The sequence below is a fragment of the Grampus griseus genome, assembly GCF_964374135.1.
Source record: "Grampus griseus genome assembly, chromosome: 6".
In the NCBI taxonomy this organism is placed as follows: domain Eukaryota; kingdom Metazoa; phylum Chordata; class Mammalia; order Artiodactyla; family Delphinidae; genus Grampus; species Grampus griseus.
In genome coordinates, this window is record NC_139000.1 from 107113462 (window position 1) to 107135215 (window position 21754).

Here is a 21754-nt window from a genome sequence, read left to right on the forward strand (position 1 = left end):
GATAATCCAATTATGTGTTTTTTGACCACTTAACATGGTCAGTTGTCTCACAGGTCGCTGTGCCCTGTTCTTTTTCTAGTTTTATTTCTCTTTATTTATTGAAAGCACTTCACTTTAGTTTCTTTTTCTATTGCTGCTATGTTTACAATCTCTAAGACCTGCATCCTGTTCTAAAATCCTACCATAATCTACTTTTACTTGTTTATCACTTATTACTTATACATAATTTTCTAATCATTTTTATGTTTTTCACAGATGTCATCACAAGTGTTTCATTTACATTACTTCACATATTTTGGAACACAGTAGATTCAGCCAGATTTCAAAGCCAGAGAATTGGTTTTTAAATATTAGTGTCTGACTCGGTGTACGGTCTTGATCAAGTCTTTAGACCTCACTGAGCCTCAGTTTCTTCATCTATAAAATGGGAAGGAATATGTCTACTGTCAGGTCTAGATATACTATATGTAAAGCACATGGCAGAGTGTCCAGCCTTGAGTAGGAAGGAATACTAGGTCCAGTGCTAGTAATCATTAGTATTCATGCTCCCCTGTGATAGGCAAATCCTACAACAAAGAGTTTTATAAGTTAGTTTTAGATCTCTGTGCCTCTAGCCGGACATCCATGTCTCACAATAATTACAGTTAACACAAAAAATGTCAGGGTGGGCTTCCCTGGTGGCGCAGTGGTTGAGAGTCCGCCTGCCGATGCAGGGGACACGGGTTCGTGCCCCGGTCCGGGAAGATCCCACATGCCGCGGAGCGGCTGTGCCCGTGAGCCATGGCCGCTGAGCCTGCGCGTCCGGAGCCTGTGCTCCGCAACGGGAGAGGCCACGACAGTGAGAGGCCCGCATACCGAAGGAAAAAAAAATGTCAGGGACCTAAGACCTTTTTTTTTTCTTTTCCTTTCTTTCTGTCTTTAACCTTTTCCAATTTCCTGTTTGCAAGCATAAAATAGAGCCAGCATTTTCAGTCCGAATGTCTCCCCGCCCCCTCAAGCCTGGTAGAGGTGCTTCTCTACACAAGCCTCCCTTCTGTTTACAAATTCCGCCTCTGAGTTGTGCATAATAAACATTGGAGAGGCGGCTCAAAAGGACTGATGATGGCTAGTGCCTTTGAAAGCAATTCAGGTCGTGAACAGACGCGCATCTGGGAAGACACCTGTGAGCCTCAGCTTGAGAGAACAAGGCTTCCCGTCAGCGATGTGACACAAATCCCTGTTCAGTTGCTTCTGTTTCTTCACCTCCGTCTTCAGCCTCCTGAGGACGAAGATGAGGTTTCTGTTCAGCTCACAGGGTCGTTTTGAGGGACACGTGTATGGAGGACAAAAAAAAAATCATTCCTTTTAAAGACAAGAGGATCACAGGCAGGAAAACTACAAGCGTTATTTACGAGGGACTCATATGAAGAAATACCCAAGGTCTTCAGGACTATCTTTTAATCCTTTTTGCAAGTAATACTCCAGAAATGCAGCCAAATGAAAGAAAGGGTCTTCATGAAGTGGGGTTGATGGACCTGTCTGCATCAGCATGGTCAGGGCAGTAATTAAAAATGCAGATCCTGGGGCTCCAGGCTGGACCTACACGTGTCAGAACTGCTGGGACTGGGCCTCACACTGGCTGTAAACTCCCAGCTTTGATATTGCAAGCTTAGGAACTACTGTGCTGAAGAATCATAACTGACTCCATTAGGAAGTGAACTCATGATTTAATTTTTTAATAAAATCAGTGCAAAAAAAATAGAAACTTAAAAGTAGATTAAGATCCATGGTCCCATCGGTACCAAATACACCAGTAGTTTTTTTGTTTGTTTCGACATACGGGTAGCATGTTTTACTTATCACTACTGTGTGTTTTTTGTTTGCTTATTTTTTTTCATTTATTTTCTTTTTATTTATTTTTGGCTGCATTGGGTCTTTGTTGCTGAGCACGGGCTTTCTCTAGCTGTGGTGAGCAGGGGCTAGTCTTTGTTACGGTGCGCTGGCTTCTCATGGCGGTGGCTTCTCTTGTTGCAGCACACGGGCTCTAGGCGTGCGGGCTTCAGTAATTGCGGTGCGCGGGCTCAGTAGTTGTGACGCACGGGCTTAGTTGCTCCACGGCATGTGGGATCTTCCCTGACCAGGACTCGAACCTGTGTCCTCTGCATTGGCAGGCGGATTCTTAACCACTGCGCCATCAGGGAAGCCCGTGGTTGTTGGGGTTTTTTTTTTAGTATAAATGTACATGCTGTCTCCCGATAAAAGAATTTTATTCACAAGCTAGTAATTATCACAAGAATTTAAATATCATCATGGTACCATTTTCTGCCTAATTGCCTAACAAATTTCAAGCTTGCCTATGTCAGCAGAATCAAATGTAGGTGACACAGGAAGCATGTGTCTATATTTTACTTAACACATTGTCACAAGAAGGCTGTCTTCCTTCCTGAAGTTTTGCTCAGCACCCTCAAACATTTTACCACCTGAAAATCATTTTGATCAATTTACCATTGCGGGGAGTGAATTTCCACTGCAGAAATATTTTCAGTTTACAAAATTGAAATAGCCATATGTGTGTCTCCTCTTCACTGGGCCTAAGTTGGCGACCGCTTTGACCAAGGGCATACACAAGTCCAAGTCCACTGCTAGCTCGCCCAGTGGCCCTGACATACTCAGGCAGGAGTTACAACTCTACAGTGGGTCCTGTGCTAGCACTGGGCAAATATTCTACTAGTATTGAAAATATCGCACAAGGTGTCAACTGTGGTTTCTTGACTAATTCTAACATTAGCATCCAGCCAGTGGAAAACGCTGAACAAGGTTCTTGCGTCGATGTCTTTGGGAAAGCACCATTTCTGTATATGCAGATACTACCCAGCCCTGGTGGAATTATGCAGGGCATTTTTTTCTGGTGTTCTCTCACTCTCATCCTTTACTCTCTCAACTCCCAACTAACAAGCGTGGAAGGAATGCTGGAATTAGCACATTGACCCCTCATGGAACCATTAGTTGAAATGTTGATGAGGAGATGATCGATGGAAGGATCAAACCAGCATCACCTGAACCCAGATCTATCTTAGCATCACTGAAGCGGTGCCGCTGGACAGTTGGGCCTCCAGATAGGTTGTGACACAGAGCTCACGTCACCCCCATAAGGCATCCCTACCAGGAAAAGATGAACCTGAATGTAGTGGACCCCGCAGAGTTAGTTCTATGTATGAGGAAGAGGTAGATAGAGCAGCAGGTTGTGAGCCACCACGAGGATGCAAACTCCAGCACGCAGAACATTCCACAGGACGACCACTCTGGATCCGATAACTCAGTGGCATGAAACAAACCTAAGCAGGGGCTGGGGGGCAGTTCCAGTAAAGATGACTTGAGAGAGACTCAACCATCCCATAGAATGTGTGAAGCTTGTTTGAATCCTGGATAGGACAAACCAACAGCAAGAAGGCATTTTTGAGACAACTGGGGAAATTGATTACGGATTGGATGTTACATAAAACCGCAGAATTATTGCTCATTTTGTTAGGTGTGATAATGACATTGTGAGAAAATGTCTCCATGTTTTAAAGACACGTGCAGAGTATGTGGAGGTGACACGGCATGTTTCAAGCCATGAGTTTCATTTCATTTCAAAGTTTCAATCCTTTATTTATAAAATGATTTGTCTTAAAACACCTAAAGTACTTCAATCAAGAAAACAATTTCTAAAGATAATTGGTGAATCTAGGGGGATGAGTATGGAGGTGTTCATTATACTCTTTATTTTTATATTTAGAAAGTTTTCATTAAAAATAGTTTTAATCTAAAAAAGTGATATCTGAGCCATCCGTTAAGGACTACCTAGTGTTTTCTTCCAGGTGGAAGTGATTTCTTCTTGCTGAGCTCACAAGACCTCTCTTCTGTATGTCACCTGCCTACCCTGATTGTTGTGACTTAAGTGTATGTCTCACCTCTTATCGTCCCCCGAGAACGGACGCCTTCCTTGTTTCATCTCTATGTCTTCTCTGTGTCTGACACAGTACACGGTTGACAGTGACTGAATGAACACAAGAATATAGTTTCTAAGAGCCAACACTGCAGCTGTTTCATGATCACATGTGGGGGGAGCGATATGGGCAAAGGTGATGTAGCGTCATTCAAGTTAGTTATCCTGAACTTGAGACTCGAAAAATAAGTTTCAATTCAAGTTCTTTGGCCTCTTCTTTAGTTTAGAGTCATAGGCCCATCACTGTACTCTCTAGGAAATGGGCATTGCACTAGTGGATTCGTGGGGGGCAGGCCTTGGAATGCTTGGAAGTAGACAAATGTTCCACGAGGGCAGAAGGAACTCGCCAATGAGAGGCTGGCGTCTCACCACGATGTCCAACACCCAGGATGGGCCCTGGGTCTGCACACAGGCTTACCTGTTCCAACTTGAAGCTACCCACCCATGTCTGGCAGGTTAAGTCAGAGGGTAGAGCTTTCGGCTAATAACATGGCAGTGTTTCCAGATCCCAGACTTAGGAACCAGTCAGAGGTGGGTGTAAGGCTGGCTCCGCAGCTCACTAGCTTGACGTGGCTTCAAGTCTCAAGTCCATCTCATCTGTAGAAAGAAGGTAGCACTGCCTGTCCCACAGTTACTAAAGGAAATATTATTGTTGATTATTTGTATATGTGGAATAATAGTAAAATATTTATTAAACACTATGGGCCAGGCACTGTTTTAAGATGTTCCAGTAGCATGTAATAACTAATCTAATCCTTACCACGCTCTGGGAGCAGGAACTGTTACCATCTGGAGACTAAGAGACGGAAATGTTAAGCAACTTACCCAAGGACACACAGGTCAAAAGTAGCGAAACCAGGATTCAGAACTCAGCATTCTTGTCAACGGTGCCCCATGGTCTCTCTCAAACAAGACAGTGTTCATGGGGCATCTGGCTCAGTATCTGGCACAGGGGGACCGCTTAACATATGACAGTACCTGCTATTTAAAAGAATAGACCAGAGTCGCAACATTGTAAATGAACTATACCTCAATTTAAAAAATTAAATTAAAAAAAGTAAACCAGAGTCAAACTGATTTTTCTGTCATGCAACCATGTGCATTCCAGGATTGATTTTATGCAGAAGATTTTTTCTACCACATCATCCTCCTGCCTCTCAAATAACCTGCTTCTGGAGCAGCCAGTTCAGGTGGAGGGACTCAGAGCCATCAACACTTCCCGGGGCCACACGACAGCCCGCCATCCTCGGTGGCCTCTGTCCCCCACTTACCGTCTCCACCACCACCCAGGCTCTCACCCCCAAAGGAAAGGTTAGGAAATCCCGAAGGACCCCAGTGGTAGCTTAGGGCACCATGAAGCTCTGCTCTGTCACCCAGTTCATCCTCTAGTTAGAATTTATTTAGCACCCTCTCTGCTCTCGTTCCTTTCTGACCCTCATCTTGTTTGGTCCACATGACAACCACGTGATTTACGTACGGGCTGTTGGTCCTTGAACTCTATAAAACCTATGTAGTTGTGCATTATGGATCAACATCCCCAAACATTTTCCATGTGTTGAATTCGGACTTGAGCACGTCAGCTGGTGAATGGACTGCCACCCGCCTGCCAACAGCTCCGTCTTGGCAGGACAACCATTTTCATCTGGGTAATAGAGTTTGCACAAGTGTTTTAATGTTTTGGTGCATCTGCCCCCTAATTTTACACAAGTAGTCATTGGAAATACGCTTGTAATCATGGGTAAGTGCATAATTAAAAGACATCTGTGAAAGGCTAAAAATAGACAAAGATTTGCCAAATAGGCAAGACATAATTGACACGTTATTAGTTTTTGTTTAAAAACATGCTAAAGATATGGCATTCCATAAAGCCAGGATCGGGATGGAGGAATCGCACCCATAGGGCATGGCAAGCAGAAAAGTGCACCGAAACCTGGTTTAATTTCCACAGAAACAGAACTGCCCCTTCAGCCCCAAACAGGAAAGTCCATTGTTTGGCTTTTTTAGGCATTCACCTTTGAGTATGTTTTCTCAGGAAGTCTTTATGTATGAAAACGAGTAGTTTCATACTTCCCAATTTTATAGGTCAGGAGACTGAGCCTAGGTGATGAGGTGATTTGCCCAGGTTCACACAGTCAATTCGTGGCTTGCTTTTGAGCCCAGCTTGCTTGGACCACCCACTCCCCCCAGAGCCAGGGAGGAGGGAGATGGCTGTACAAAGCTCTCTGCCTGGAATTCCAGACCTCCCCCGTCCAGCAGCTCCCTAGAGGGTTTTCCTCCCGGCAGGAGGGCTTTGAAGGCAGGTGAAGCCTCCACAGCGGAGAGGACTGTGTGTCTGAGCCTGAGCTGTGGGCCCAGGGGATGGAGCCCCAGGCAGGGCACCCATGTCCCTGATTTGGGCAGGGAGGTCGGGGGCAGCATGGGGGCTGAGAACCCCCTCCAGCACCTGGCTCTGTCACCTTCAGTGTGACCTTAACAAGCCACCTTGCCACTCCATCCTCAGCTGTGAAATGAGAATAGAGTAAGTCCCCTACATACGAGCCGTCCAGCTGAGAACTTTCAAAGACGCGAACGTGCCTCTGTATGCCAGCTGTTGTACTGTACTACTGTACTTTTCAAGGTACTGTACTGTAAGATTTAAAATGTTTATTTTTTGTGCTTGTTTTTTATGTATTATTTGTGTGAAAAGCATTATATACCTATTACAGTACAGTGCTATATAGCCGACTGTGTTAGCTGGGTACCTAGGCTGTTTTGGACTTATGACAGCTCTGTCGGAAAGGAACTCGTTCGTGTGTAGGGGACTTACTGTAATTGTAACCACCCTATGGATGCTACATGAATATTGAATGAATCATATATGTCAAGTGCTTTCATCCTGTGAAATGCTGGCCACTGTAAATAAAGGGTTTCCAGTTTCTCTATTTTTAGTTACTGCCTCTGCCACATCCCCTGCCAGGCTGAGGCTGTGTTTCAGGTTTTGTTTGTTTGTTTTTGCGGTACGCGGGTCTCTCACTGTTGTGGCCTCTCCCGTTGCGAAGCACAGGCTCCGGACGCGCAGGCTCAGCGGCCATGGCTCACGGGCGCAGCCGTTCCGCGGCATGTGGGATCTTCCCGGACCGGGGCAGAACGCATGTCCCCTGCATCGGCAGGCGGACTCTCAACCACTGCGCCACCAGGGAAGCCCCTGTTTCAGGTTTTAAGCGTCTCCCCGGGGGCCTACATTGATCTCCCTGCTCTGGTTAAGGTGGGCAGCGACGTCTAATTCATTTCAAATAAACAAGCAGAGGTCGCCTCCCCCAACATCCCCTCCTCTTTCTAACCCCTACCCCCTGCACTACACACACACACACACACACACACACACACACACACACACACACACACACAGACACACGGGTGCATTTACATGCTTGCTCTGTCATGCACTCACAGACACACGCAGGTGCACGTGTGTGCACTCTCTCACACATACACACACACACACCTCACATCCTTCTCCCATCCATCCTTCCCCGCTGGGAGGAGGCCAGTGCCCTCTAAGTGCAGCAAAGCCCCCCGAACACCCAGGGAGCCGCACGTGTTGCCTTGGGCTTCTGCGTGGACGCTGCGTTTGTTTCCTGGCTCCACCCAGCCTGAAACTGCTAAAATATCACAGCGGGGTGGCAGCCCGAGCACGCGGACACAGCTCTGCTTGTCACATGGCTTCCTGCGTAACTCAGGCTCCAGTCAGAGCCTCTGGGGTGGATGGACCCTAGAGAACCGATGTGTTTATAAAACCCATGGAAAAGCATCTGCATACACACTGCTAAGGAGTCAAAGGACGAGGAAGTGTAAGTAGTGGTGATTTAATCTGAGGAATTTTACTTCCTGTCAAGTTATGTAGATGTTCAGTTCTGCTATTTAAGTGGACATAAAGGTCTGCCCAGGAAGTTTAAAATTGGTGGCAGTATGGTTGACGCTTCATTGCGCCAGGAGGCTGGGTGGGAGAGGGAGGAAAGGCCTGAGGCCCAGGCAGCCGTTCTCCAGAGCTGGGGCTGACCCGGGTCCAGGCCTTACGCCCCCTCTGGTCCCTGGCAAGTCATTCACATCTCTTTTCATTTTCTGCTTGTACCAATAAGATTATGTTTCCTGTTAAAGGATTCAAGGAATATATAAAATCATAAGAAAGAAGATGAAAGTCACACGAGGTCTCATTACTTGAGATAAACAATATTAACACTTTAGGAAATGTCTTTTTGGAGTCCTGCTTTGCATTAACACCCACACACGCACTTTTTAAAATTTGCTGTTTTTTCTGTTGGGTGTGGGCGTGCTTCCTCCCTTTCTGTCTCTGCCTCCCCTCTGTCTCTACCTCCTCCACCAATCACCAAAGTAAACACCTTCGTGTTTATCCTCCCAAACCTATTTCCATGTAATATAAAAACACGTGCATGTGCCTACATAGGGGTTTCTTGTCCCATTCTTTGGTTTCTCCGAATATGGGACAGCCTCACTTTTCACATCCTGCTTTTCTCACCTAACTATATGTTGTAGCAATTCCTCTTAGCCTCGCTGGTAAAGATCTAACATGTTCTTTTTGATAGATGCATAATATTTTAGAGACTTTTAAAGTGCAGATTTACTCAACAATTCCCCAGTTGGTGAGCAGTTACAAAGTTTCTTTTGTTTTGTTTTTTGTTGCTACAACTATTGCGGCAATAAACGTGTTTGTATCTCATATATTCCTATATAAGGATGTCTTAGTACACAGTGAGATTCTTGGAAGTGGGATTGTAAATCGAAAGGTATGTGTAGTTTTTCATTTTAATAGAACTTGAGAGATTGCTTTCTACAAGTTTGGCAATATTTCATATTTGTTCAATATTTATTAAGCACTTACTCTGTGCCAGGCACTGTTTTAGCAATTTGGATTAACAATGTATAATGCAAAGATCCCAGACGTCACAGAGGTTTCATCTTAGAAATGGAGTGGGAAAGAACAGATGAAATAACAATAATAAATACTTTTGTACCAGAAATGTAAGAAAACACAATTTTCCTTTTCTTTACCATCAACAATTGGTATTACCATTCCTCTTTTTTTTTCTTTTTTTAACATCTTTATTGGGGTATAATTGCTTTACAATGGTGTGTTAGTTTCTGCTTTATAGCAAAGTGAATCAGTTATACATATACATGTTTCCATATCTCTTCCCTCTACCATTCCTCTTATATATTTCCCCATCTTATTGATGCAACGTTCTTGTTATTTTGATTTGCATTTTCCAATTGGTAAGTAATTTCAACATTTTTCACATGCCTATTCAGTGATTTGGATTTGTTTTGGATGGATTGTCTATTTATAATTTTTACTCATTTTTCTATCGAGTAGATTATATGCTAAACCCATACTTCTGGCCAAATTTCATGACCTCTGCGTATAAGTGGACATTTGTTTGCCATATGCTTTGCAAATCTTTTCCCCAATCTATTGCTTATCTTCATGATGGTTTCTTTTACTGTGTAGTACCTTTAACATTTATGAATCTGTCCTTTTGTTATGAACATGTCTTTTTGTCCTCTCTCAGCTTCCAGCTATTCCATCTTTGTCAATTGTTATCTCCAAGCTCTGCGTCATATGTATGGTCTCCTAAATTTTCTTCCAATTAAAATTGTTTAATTTTTAATATATTTTTTCAATACACCTGGAATTTATTTTTTTAATATGGTGTGAGATTGGCATCCAATTGTATTTTGTTCTAGGTAGATAGCTATTTCCCCAATACCTTTTATTAAAATAAACCCTCAGTTCTCCACTGAATTAAAATGCCACTGTTTTCATATATGCAGTTTCCATACGTACTGGAATCTGTTTGCATTCTAATTATTATGCGTCACTGATGATATGTCTATTCCCATTCCACTTTCAGGCAGGTTTGATTTTACTCTCCTTTTTCATAATTTTAAAGCTAGGGTAGGACTTTATTTGGTCATAGAAACCTTCAGATAATGTTATCCAATTAAAAATTGTAATTATTGAAAGTACATTTAATTTATATTGAGAACAACAAATAAGTCATAATCAAGAAAGAGAAGAGATGAAAATAATTACAAAACAATACGATTTAAAACTTCATGGTAAATTGGAAATGGAGAGGAAATCAAAGATGTCCTATAAATCATATAAATTATCAAAGTGGTGCAAGAAGGAGGAAAAGTGGCAACAAATTCCTGTGGAAGAAACTGGAAATTTATTTAGAGATCTACTATGAAAAGGGTCCCAGGAACAGATGACTTACCAGCTGAGTTCCATGTGGTCTTTAAAGAACAGATAACCCCAATGTTATTAAACGATTCAAGATCATAGGAACAAAGACGAAGAGATCCCCGGTATGTTATGAAGCCAGAATCATCTTAAGGTTAATTCCTTATAGACCAATCATGCTCAGGAATATAGATTTTCATTCAAAATAAAATATTAGCAAATAGGACCCATCCGTGTATCCAAAAGACTAAGGCACTGTAACCAAATAGCTTTTTGTTTGTTTGTTTTTGTTTTTTCGCGGTACACGGGCCTCTCCCTGTCGTGGCCTCTCCCGTTGCGGAGCACAGGCTCCGGACGCGCAGGCTCAGCGGCCATGGCTCACGCGCCCAGCCGCTCCGCGGCATGTGGGATCTTCCCGGACCGGGGCACGAACCCATGTCCCCTGCATCGGCAGGCGGACTCTCAGCCACTGCGCCACCAGGGAAGCCCCCAAATAGCTTTTATTCCAGAATGCAAGGATGTTTCAGTAGCAGAAAATTGATCAACATAACTCATTACATCAACAGATTAAAGAAGAAAATTATCATATAAATAGATATTAAATAGTCCCCTGATAAAAGTCAGCAGCGCTTCCTAGTACAACCCCATAATCTGTTATCCAAAATGTGGGTAAGTGTGGTGGTCTAGTGTCCGCCAGGGCTCCACGGTTGGCTCTGCATTGCTTAACTCTTTGACCGGGAACCAGCTGCTTAACATCTCAGACCTCCTACTTGCACTTATTTTAGAGACTTGAAAGGATGATACAAGATAGGTGAAGTTCTTGGTCAAGAGTAAGCTCTCCTTGAACAGCCGGCCCTGGAATGCGGGTGGTGGTGAAGTGGCGATGCTCTTGGCTGTGGTCCCCGGGGTCTTTCCCACATCTGTCGTTTGAAGATTCTTTACCCAAGAAAAATCTTGATCGTATTTCACTCACCTGTCAAGAAGATTCCCCGATATTGTTGAAAAGTTGGCATTAGATGCCTGTACTATCTTTGTGACCTAAATTACAGCATGTCACCTGAAAATCTGAGCTGGAAAGAACCTCAGAATGTTCTAACGTGGGCCAGGAGAGGGAATGTGACTTTCCCAAGTGAAGACTGAAACCCAGACCACCAGACACATTGGTCAGCCTCTTTCTAGACGGCAAGGCTCCTACCCCCAGGGGCCTGGGATCCACCCTGGCGGTTTCTGGCAGTTTCCTCAGGCCAGACCATCTCTGTGTCCTAAACCCAGGAGTCTCTCCTCTCTGGGCCACTTCTTCCTGCTCTGGGAAAAGAGATGGAGGCAAGCTTAGCCCACCCAATCCCCTCCTGACCCCATGTTCTGACTTTGACCTTCTCTGCCCCCCTGCTTCCCCACCTTTCTAATCGGCAACCAGAAGGGGTTTGGGGACGCTCTTGTGCACAGAGGCTCTGAAAACCTACTCACGTGGCCAATCTGCTGTGTGCTCTCCAACAGGATGGGAGTGGTGAGCAGCAAAAGGCAGGTCAAGGAGAAGGGGAAGGGCAGATGGAGCCCCGTGAAGGCCAGCACCCAGGGCAAAGAGGCCCCACTACTGCCGCCCCTGGTGAGTGACTGCTGTGCGCAGCTGGAGGGGTGGGAGAGGGGCGCACGGAGCTCCCCCGCGCGGCTCGGGGGCTGCTGCTCGTCTCCAGCCAGCACCAGCGCCATCTCTAGACAACGCGGGGCACCAACAAGTAGACCCCTCCCACTGCCACCACGGCCCACGTCGCAGTGGTGGCATAGTACCAAGCTTAGCAGCCGGATTGCCGAGCTTAAATCTACGGGCGGTGTGCTTCCAGGGAGGTTACTTAACTCCTCTGTGCCTCAGTGTCCGCATCTGTAAAATGGGTACAGTAAGAATGCCTTTCTGATGGGGACGTGACCACATGCAGGTGTGCAAGGCACAGGGCCGGGCCTAGGGGGCTCCCGGTAATCCTTAGCCAGTTTTGAATGCACACGGGCAGCCTTGAAGAGGAAAGGAAATCAAAAATGTCAACTTGAACAAAGGGTGGGGCGAGGGGGGGTCTGGGGCATTTAGCAACATCTGCTGCCCCCACCCCCTGCCCAGAAGCTCCTGATGGTCATTGTCCCTTTCGTGGCACTGCTGCTGGTATTCCAAGCAGCTTGCCGTCCTGGGATAAGGCAGCCTAGGACTGGAGGGGCCCTCTCCTCCGCAGCAGGCCCTCAAGTTCTCATGGAGCCTGTCATGCAGTTCTGGTCTGTTCACAAAACGGTTGGCACCCTTTGACGGTAGCATTCCCAAAGAGGCACTTTTAGATGATGATGTTTGTGTCTCCCCCGCCCGGCCACCTACCCCCTTTTGGTTTGGATCAGTTGGGAGTCATGCCTGGGTCCCCCAACCCTCACCAGCACATTCGACTGGCCATTGCTTTATTCTGACAGTGACCTGATGGGGGAGGGGAGGGGGAATTGCCAATCCTGTTTCTTAGAGGAATCTTATCTATCCGTGTCCCAATTTAGTGCAGGGCTTGGCAGGCAGCAATGAAATGTTTGTTGAATGAATGAATGATCGACTGGGAAAACGCCGACTTCGACTGTGTTCGTTATATGCTAATAAGTAGTAGAGCCTGGAAGGTTTTAAACTTTTTTAAAAGTCACATCATATCTATTAATTATGGAAAAAATCGTAAATACTCATTATTCCACTGCCCAATGATACCTGGAGTTAGCACTTCAGAGCTCCTGCCTCCAGACCCCTTTTCTGTGGGTTATTTATATTACATGTTTATATTGTCAATGGAACCACGCTATACATGCCATTTTGCAAAATCCTACTTCAAAATTGTTTTCAATAAATATGGAATACAAAAAGAATATTTGGAGACTTCCCTGGCGGCCCCAGTGGTTAAGACTCCATGCTCCCAATGCAGGGGGCACGGGTTCGATCCCTGGTGGGGGAATCCCACATGCTGCGTGGCCAAAAAAAAAAAAAATTTGTAACGCATATGTCTTGAACAAAGAACAGAATGAAGAGCCAGCACAGCTCCGTCATCTTCAGAAGTAGAAGGTGACCGGTTGAGACTGTCTGCTGCCCCCAGTCTATCCTCGTCACCCCGGGCCCCACTCTCCTGAGAGTGTGTATCATTCCTTAGCTTCGCTTTTTCGGTGTGATCACATATGTATGTGTTTCTAAACACTCTTCAGTTTGATTTTACCCGTTGTGAACTTTAAATCATTTGAATCAGACAGCACGTATTCGTCCGAGACATGGGTTTTGGATCTCTGTTACGTTTGTGGGTTTTATCCACGGGGATGCCTGGGGCTGTAGCCACGAACTTGCCCCGGGTTTCGTTGCATGACTCGCTCCAGTTTGTCTATTCGTCTTTTTGGTCAAAGGGTGATTTCCACACTTCAACGATGTTTATTTTTTTAATTTTTTTTCTGGGAGCCTTCCGGTGCAAAGGTTTCTCTACAGGGTACATACCTGGGAATACATCTGTTGAGTTTGAGGGAAATATGCTTTTAAAATAATTTCCCTTGAGAGCAAATACTCTTTTGCAATTTCTCTTTTAAAGAAGAACCAGGACTTTAACCTGGGTGATACGGCTTCCTCCCACAGTTCCACAGCTGCCTCTTACGAAGTTGGGGCATCCCCATGTACCCCTCCTCCAGCCACGTGTGTGGTTGGGCAGGCGGTCCCGGCTTGTGGGACGTGGCACTGGCACCTGGGGCTTGAGGCAGCACGTGTAGAATTTACCTGTGCAGCCTCCTGGGCCAGCAGAGAGGCTCCCCCAGACCCTCCAGCTGGCACGCAGCAGTCTCACCCCTCCTGCCCTGCCCAGGCCTCGGGGTGTGACCTAACACAGAGCACGGTGCATTTCCGCTCTAGGTCGTGTTTAACCACCTGGCTCCGCCCCCTCCTGACACCAGGCACCCGGACCAAGGTAAGAAGGGGCTGCTTCGGCAGCTGAGGCTCCCCTGGCCACGTCCTCTGGGCCCCCGGCTTCGTGCAGTTGGAACAGGGGCCGAGGTGGGAGTGGCTTCCTGGGGAAGATGGGCCCTCGAGGGTCGGAGAGGAGGAGGCCTGGGGGGAGGCTGAGTGAGGTGCCCTAGGCTTCACCTGCCCTTGGGGGGTGTCCCTCCAGGAGCCAAGCCCCAGCTCATTTAGTGTACCTGAGCCTGGGTGGGCTTTTTTTTTTTTTTTTTAAACACTTTACAAACTACGAACGAGCACCAAAAGAGTTACAGCAAATACAAACAGCATCGTCAAACCCAGGCTTTCAAAAATTCTAGCTCTCAACCTCCAAGGGCGAAGGCCGATGGCTCTGCGTCCCAGCCCTTGCTCTGTTCCATATGGAGTTTCCCATATCTAGTTTCCCAGTTCACTTTCAAAGGCCCCCTGCCGGCCTTCTAACCACCCCTGGTCTCCACTTCCACTCTGATGGGCCGGACTCTGGAGGTGACATAATGAATGACCTCGGGGGTTCAGGCCGGGGCAGGGGGCTCACAGGATGGGGCTTCCGGGAGAGCTCTGCCCCAGCATCTTCATAACCCACCTGCATCCAGCACCGGGAGGCCTCAGGCATTAGAGCACTCGCACGACTGCACTGAACAAACAACCCAGAGCCCGGCTCTGCCCCAGGACCGCGGAGGGCGCAAAACTCATTACGATGGGGCCCCTCCACGAAGGAGCTCAGAGTCTGTCAGTCAAGAGCTGCAGCCCAGTTAGTGGCCTCACCTGGTGCCTGGTGTTTCTTACCCGTGCTGAGGATCACGGTTAATTACCATCAGGGGAGATCCTTACTTCCTGCCGGGGGCTTCGCATCTCCAGGAAGGAAGTCCAGGAGAAGGAAGTAAAACCAACTGCCTCTGGCACAAGACCTTGACTCTCAGAACCGGAGGCGGCCTCTGTCATCTATTCCAGCCCCCCTTCCCGCCGAGGGGAGGGGAACAGCCACACTCTGGTGACAAAGCTGGGGACGCTAAGTGGTCTCCAGGTGACCTTTTTCGGGGCGGGGGGTCTTCGCTCCCCAGGGCTGTGCAGAAAAGCCGTGGTCATTGGAAAGACGATAGGCCACGCTCCGGAGCCCGCTGCGTTGCAGGGACCAGCAGCTCGTCTGGGTACTGCCAGCCAGAGCACTGTGACAGGGCCCTGGGTACCGTTACAGGTCAAAGTTACAGCTGCTGTGTTCCGAGACCACTACTCCCCTTGGAACAGAGGCAGCGAGGGCAGGGGGAGAAGGGGAAGAGAGGGGAGGGTCATGGCCTCCGAAGTGATAAGGGATGGTTCCCAGACGTGGGTCTGCGTCCCTCAGGTCCACACAGCTGATCTCCCTAGATCTTCAGGATTTTTCCAGCCCCTACCATCGCTCTAGCAGCCCAAGCAGTGACCATCTCTTCCCTGTTCACCCTAGAGGAGCACTTCGTGGTGGCCCTGTATGACTACAAAGCCGTGAACGACCGGGACCTGCAGATGCTGAAGGGGGAGAAGCTGCAGATCCTGAAGGAGTAAGTGTCCCGGACACCATCCCTGTGACTGCAGGACCCCACCCCCCACCCACCTACCTTTCCCCCAACCCACCGCCCTGCACAGCTGCCTCCAGAATATCTTCTCCAGTGCCCTGCCCCCCAGCCCAGCCCAGCCCAGCCCAGTCACTCAGTAGGGGTTCGTATTCACTACCTCCTGCTCTGCTGTCAAAACCCTACTCTTCCTTCAAAACCCACCTTTAACGTCACCTCCTCCATGAAGCCCTCCGGATGCCCACAACGCTTGCCTGGCTGCTCCGTCACCGCTCTGGACTGGAGTCTGTTGTGTCCCGATTTGTCTCCCTTGCCAGACAAGATCTCGCCTGAGACCCTACCTGTGAATTCAGCTTTAGTTTATCCAGAGTTTCTTCTCAGAAACTGCTCTAAAGCCACCCTGTCGCACGTCGGGCTTGTCCTGTGGAGGCTGAGGACTCCTTTATTTCTCGATGTTCTGCGATAAAGTGTGAAGGCCCTGACCTTTTGACCATCTGTGGGCTCCGGTTGGTCCTCTCCTCCGCAGCCCTCCTTGTTTCTGTCTTTCCCGTCCAGTCCAACCTCACTCCCCAAACCCTAAACTTGTCCCATTAATCGAGAGGAAGGCGGCTCACCAGAGGACTGGGGCCCTCGTGGGTGGATCAGGCTACGGAGACAAACCTCCCCCGGAGGCTGCGTTGTTCCCTTTCCTCCCCTGGGCCAGGAGCATCTCGGGCCCATCGGATGCTGGCGAGTTGGAATGACCTGGACACCCCGCATCACTGAGCCCCTGGCCCCAGTTCCCTCCCTCTGCCCGACCACCTGCCTCTCGAATCCTCTGCCTCCCAGGGGTGAGATGCTGTGGGCTGTGAGCTGCCCAGAGAGCCTCGTGGGAGCCGCCACCTGTTTTGTTTTTCTTTCCCACCTAGAGCTGGAGACTGGTGGTTGGCCAAGTCTCTCATCACAGGAAGAGAAGGCTACGTGCCCAGCAACTTTGTGACCCGAATAGAGACCCTGGAAGTGGAAAAGTAGGTGGACAGACGGCCCCTCAGAGCAGAGGCGTGTGCTGGGGGCTTCTAGTCTGTGCAGGGCAGAGCCAGAAAGTAGCTAAATAGCAGAGCAGGGTGTGAACCCGGCACAGAAGGGGCAGGAGAGGGGTGGGGACTTGGTGCCTCTGGGAAAGCCTTGTCTAATGTCCCAGCAACGTTGAAATCTCTGTGTGACACTGAGGGTGTCACTCAGGGAGCCCATCTCACCCTTCCCATCTGTAAAATGGGAGCTGCCCATTTCCCGGCTAACCTGGTAGAGACGACCCCATGTCCTACCACCTTGATCAGCCACCCTCCTCCCCTGCCTCCAGGACAGGACTCAGGGCTTGCACCTCGGTGGACTCACAGGATGGGGGCCTTAGGGGACAGCTCCGCCCCAGCATTCTCATAACCCACCTGCACACGGCACCAGCCAGGGCCTCGAGCATTAGTGCCCTGAGCAAACAGAGCCAGAGCCCCAGCTCTGCCCAGGACCGGGGAGGATGCAAAACCCATTATGACGTGACCCCTGCCCTGAAGGAGCTCAGAGTCTGTCAAACTCACGAGCTGGCACGGCTCTGCCGCCTCGTCTAGTGTTCCCGTCCAGCGATGCTCGCCCCCAGGAGGGCTCCTTGCCCAGCACGCCCGGCCCTGTGCCTGTCCCTGGACCAGTGTGGGGCGGGCACGTCCACCCTGACCAGCTTGTGCTCAAGGGGCACTAGAGACCCAACCCCAAGGAGGGTGGGCTGTGAGGGAAGGTGTCAGGTGCATTCTCCCAGAGCAAAATTAACAAAGGGCACCAAATACTGCTCTCCTTTTATTTCAAGAAAACACCAAGTCCATTGCTGACAGCAGGGAAAGGGACCGAGGGGTGTTTCATGTATCAAAATGTAAGGGGCTCAGCTCAGGGTTAAGCTGGCAACAGGAATACATTTCATCTCTGGAGGGAAGGGACTTGGGTGACAGTATCCCCGGGAGTGTGGCCACTCTCTGAGGTCTGTCTGCCTTCGTGCTTTTCTTTTCCAGGTGGTTCTTTAGATCAATTTGCCGGAGAGATGCCGAGAGGCAGCTTCTGGCTCCAATCAATAAGGCCGGCTCCTTTCTAATTAGAGAGAGCGAAACCAGCAAAGGTAAGCCTGGGCCTCCGCTTCCCTCCCTGTGCAGCCCGGGAGCCCCACCTGCAGCCTTGCTTCTGGGAGTTGGGAGGGGGCCAGTGTGTGGGGTGCTAGGCAGGAGAACCTGGCGGCGTCCACCCCGGGGGTCCCTCCCACATCAGGCCAGCCAGGACAGCCCATGGGTATCCGGTAACTGAGCGTGAGGCTGTACACATGGACAGTTCTCCCAGGGCCCCGCTGGAAATGTGCCCAGCACGAGAGCGGCTCCCATCTCGGGCTGGTCTCGCACTGCCTCGGTCAGCAGGGGTGCTGAGGCTGGCGGGGGCAGAAGAGGGGGTGTGACCCAGGGCCACGTCTGGAATCAAAGGATTTGGGAGCTGAAAGAATCCTTAGAGATAATCTCAGCTAGAGGCTGTGACTCAAGACACTTCCAAGAGCCTGTGAGGTATAAGTTTGTGATATACAAGGACGGGGCAGTGATCACTGAGATCTGGTGGACTCACAGATTCAAACCCACTGACCGAGCAGAACGTTTCTGCCACCACCCTCAGGCCACTGGGTTTTCTCTTTCTCTGTCTTTAGTTTTCTCTCTGTCTTTCCTCCTCAAAGTTCTTTCTGCTGTAAAGTATAAAACACATCTAAAGGGCTTCCCTGGTGGCGCAGTGTTTGAGAGTCCGCCTGCTGATGCAGGGGACACGGGTTCGTGCCCCGATCTGGGAGGATCCCACATGCAGCGGAGCGGCTGGGCCCATGAGCCATGGCCACTGAGCCTGCGCGTCTGGAGCCTGTGCTCCGCAACGGGAGAGGCCACAGCAGTGAGAGGCCCGCGTACCGCAAAAAAAAAAAAAAAAAAAAACCAAACACATCTAAAAATTGCATAAATTATAAATGAGTGCATAATTATAGAGTCATGCTAAGTAAACACCTGTGTGACCACAAGAGCAAGAACATTCCAGACACCCAGAGCCCCTCTCCCTGCCCCACCGGTGCCCCTTTCTGATTCACCTCCCCGCCCGCCAGAGAAGCCACCACTGTCCTGACTTGGATGGAAATCCTTCCTTATCTTTCTTTATAGTTTTACCACCCATGTTTTGTCTGTTTCTCACCTTTATACAAATGGAATCATAGTATTTTAGTTTTTGTGTGTGTCCTGTTCCTTTTACTCAACACTGTAAGATTCTGTATTCGTGTGCCAGGCCTTCTGAAGCAAAGTACCAGGGACTGGGGGACTTAAACAACAGAAATGTGTTTTCCCACAGTTCTGGAGGCTAGAAATCTGAGATCAAGGTGTCAGCAGGGTTGGTTTCTCCTGAGGCCTCTCTCCCTGGCTTGTAGACGGCCGTCTTCTCCCTGTGTCCTCACATGGTTGTCCCTCTGTGTGCGTCTGTGTCCTCATGCCCTCTTCTTATAAGGACACCAGTCATATTGGGTCAGGGCCCACCCCAATGACCTCATTTTAATGTAATCACCTCTTTAAAGACCCTATTTCCAAAGATAGTCACATTCTGATGTACTGGGGGTTAGGACTTCAGCACAGGAATTTGTGGGGAGAGGGGGGGACACAATTCAGCCCATAACAGACTCACTCGTGTTGTTGAGGATAGCAACAGTTCACTTTGACTGCTATACGGAATCTAGTATATGAATATTCCATAAGTTATTGCTATTTCTCCACGCTAACGTTGGTGGACTTGGGGTTGTTTCCGGTTTGGGGCTGTTATGACCGTGCTGCTATGAACCTTGTTATATATGCTTCCTGGTACACGTTTGCCACTAGTCTTCCATCTTTGAGGTACTGGGCCAATACCCCTATTTGAAAGATGAGAAAACTGACTCCCTGAGGGAAGAAGTGACTCATTCAAGACCAACAGTGAAGAAGCGTCAGGGCCCAGATCATCTGAGGGGCACCAAAAATCTTCACAAGCTCTAAAACGTGTCCAACTGGCCTAACCTGGGTGGATGGAGGGGAGTTTCCCAAGCAGGGCGAAGAAAGCCTTTGTTATCAGGACACTGCACAGAGGGACCTGTTACAGGAGAGGAGGTGGCAGCAGCGACATCAGAGGTGAAGGGGAGAGAGGGTGGCCGGGCTGTGAGCCTGGCCCCCTGTGTTGGGGCAAAGAGAAAGGACAGGGCTTTCCTGGTGGGAGCACCACCCCCTCCCCCGCCCGCTGGCTTACGCTTCAGCTCCATCCATGGCTTGAGAACTGCAGTGAGTGGAAACACGAAAGCAGCAAAAGCTGGACAAAGAGAGCTGCTTACAACCCACTGGAGGCTCAGGGGAGCCCCCACAGCTCACTGCCCCTCAAAGGGTCAGAACGAGGTGGGGGAGGTGGAGGGATGCAATGGTGCGTTGGGGCGCTCTGTGCAGAATTTCCGGATATGCGCCGATGGATGCATTAAATTATATACACATACATATTAGGATATTGCCACTACTCCATCTGAATAGCAGGGCACCTATGTCCAAGAAACAATATGGGAATCATTAGAGATGACATAAGTGTTTTGTTTGCTGTAGAATATTTCAAATGCATATGGAAGTAAAGCGAATAGTATAATGGAGCCCCTGTACCCAACACCCAGCTTCAACAATAATCAACCCAGCTAATCTCGTTTTGTGTATATCGCCACCCACCACTCTTACTTTGAAGCAAATCCCAGACATCACGTCATTTCACCCGGAAATGATGTTTTAATTGTTGCCTATTGCTAAGGGACCCCCTGGAGGGAAAGGGTGTCCCCAGCCTCAGTGTGAAGGAGGAAGGGGTCTCTAAGGGTGGCGGGTGTCTCCTCCTGTCCTTGCCCCCCTCCCCAGCTAGTCCAGGCTGGGATTGGCCAGATGGAGCTGAGGCTTCAGGACCCCACGCACATATACACGTCCCTGCATACACATGCGCACACTCCACCGAGCTCCAAAGCATCTGGAGGCCACAGACAGAGGATGGGAGATGGGGAAGGAACACTGCCCCCAGAAGCCAGGGAGCGAGTTCTAGCCCCGAGAGGCCTCCAGGACATCCCTTAGCTTCTCAAGCTTCGTTTAATTGGTATCTGTGTGAGGACTGACTAGTTTCCCAGTTCAAGGGCAGGTGGTCCTTACAGTGTTAAGAAATCTCAGTCTCTGGGAGCCCAGCCTTGCCTATGCCCAGCGCAGCCCACACGCAGCGTGGAGACAGGACAAGGGGATCCAGATTTTGTGAACCGCAAGGATTGAAGTCCCCTTTAAGAGGAAGGAATGCCAGATTGTAAATAGATATTCGGGACAGTCCCTAGGAGGAGCCCGCACAAGAGAGGCCCTAAATCCGAGCTTCTGCAGCCCTGCTGGAGGAGAGCCCGGTCTCCTTGGCTAATCTAGAGGATTCACAAGCAGGGTGCAGCGGAGGGAACGGGGAGAACAGCTCCCTTCCTCACTAGGGTGATGCGCGGATGAATGGACTCACTAGAGCCACTCTCTGGTTCCTGAGATACCGGGGCACGTTGCACCCACCCGGGGCGAAGTCGGGGCCACAGTTTGCCGCGTGCGGGCTGGGCTGGGGTCGGGCGCGTGGAGCGGGCTGTGGCGGAGGCAGGGCGCGCCGCGGGGCGCAAGGCTTCTCCGCATCCTTTTGCAGGTGGGCAATAAGAGAGGCGCAATGGCCAAGGGTTAGGGGAGAAGAGATTTGAGATGGGCTGATGGGCTGATGGGGGAGGAAAGACGCGTAAAGACAAACACCGCAAAGCAAAATCAAGCGCCCACACCCGGGACAAGAGGTGTCCAAGCCTGACACCTGGCGGGGAGGGCTGGTACTGCTCGAGGTAGGCGAGCCCTTAGAAAGGGCACGGGAGCCCCCAAGCCTGCTGCTAGCCAGCGGAGGACCCTGGTGCAAAGCGACATCCCCCTTCTGGGCCTCAGCTTCCTCAT

The 21754-nt window shown here is 49.2% G+C and overlaps 1 protein-coding gene across 1 annotated transcript in view; it reads left to right on the forward strand.

Annotated features, from left to right (window-relative positions):
* The window catches only part of BLK (BLK proto-oncogene, Src family tyrosine kinase), a 46224-nt gene that overhangs the window by 15549 nt on the left and 8921 nt on the right, over positions 1-21754 (forward strand). Inside the window, exons 2-6 of the mRNA XM_082656943.1 lie at positions 11709-11817; positions 14104-14158; positions 15629-15722; positions 16643-16741; positions 17768-17871. Of these exons, the coding sequence (XP_082513069.1) occupies positions 11710-11817; positions 14104-14158; positions 15629-15722; positions 16643-16741; positions 17768-17871 (460 nt within the window). The 5' untranslated portion in view covers position 11709. The remainder of the gene's footprint in view (positions 1-11708; positions 11818-14103; positions 14159-15628; positions 15723-16642; positions 16742-17767; positions 17872-21754) is intronic.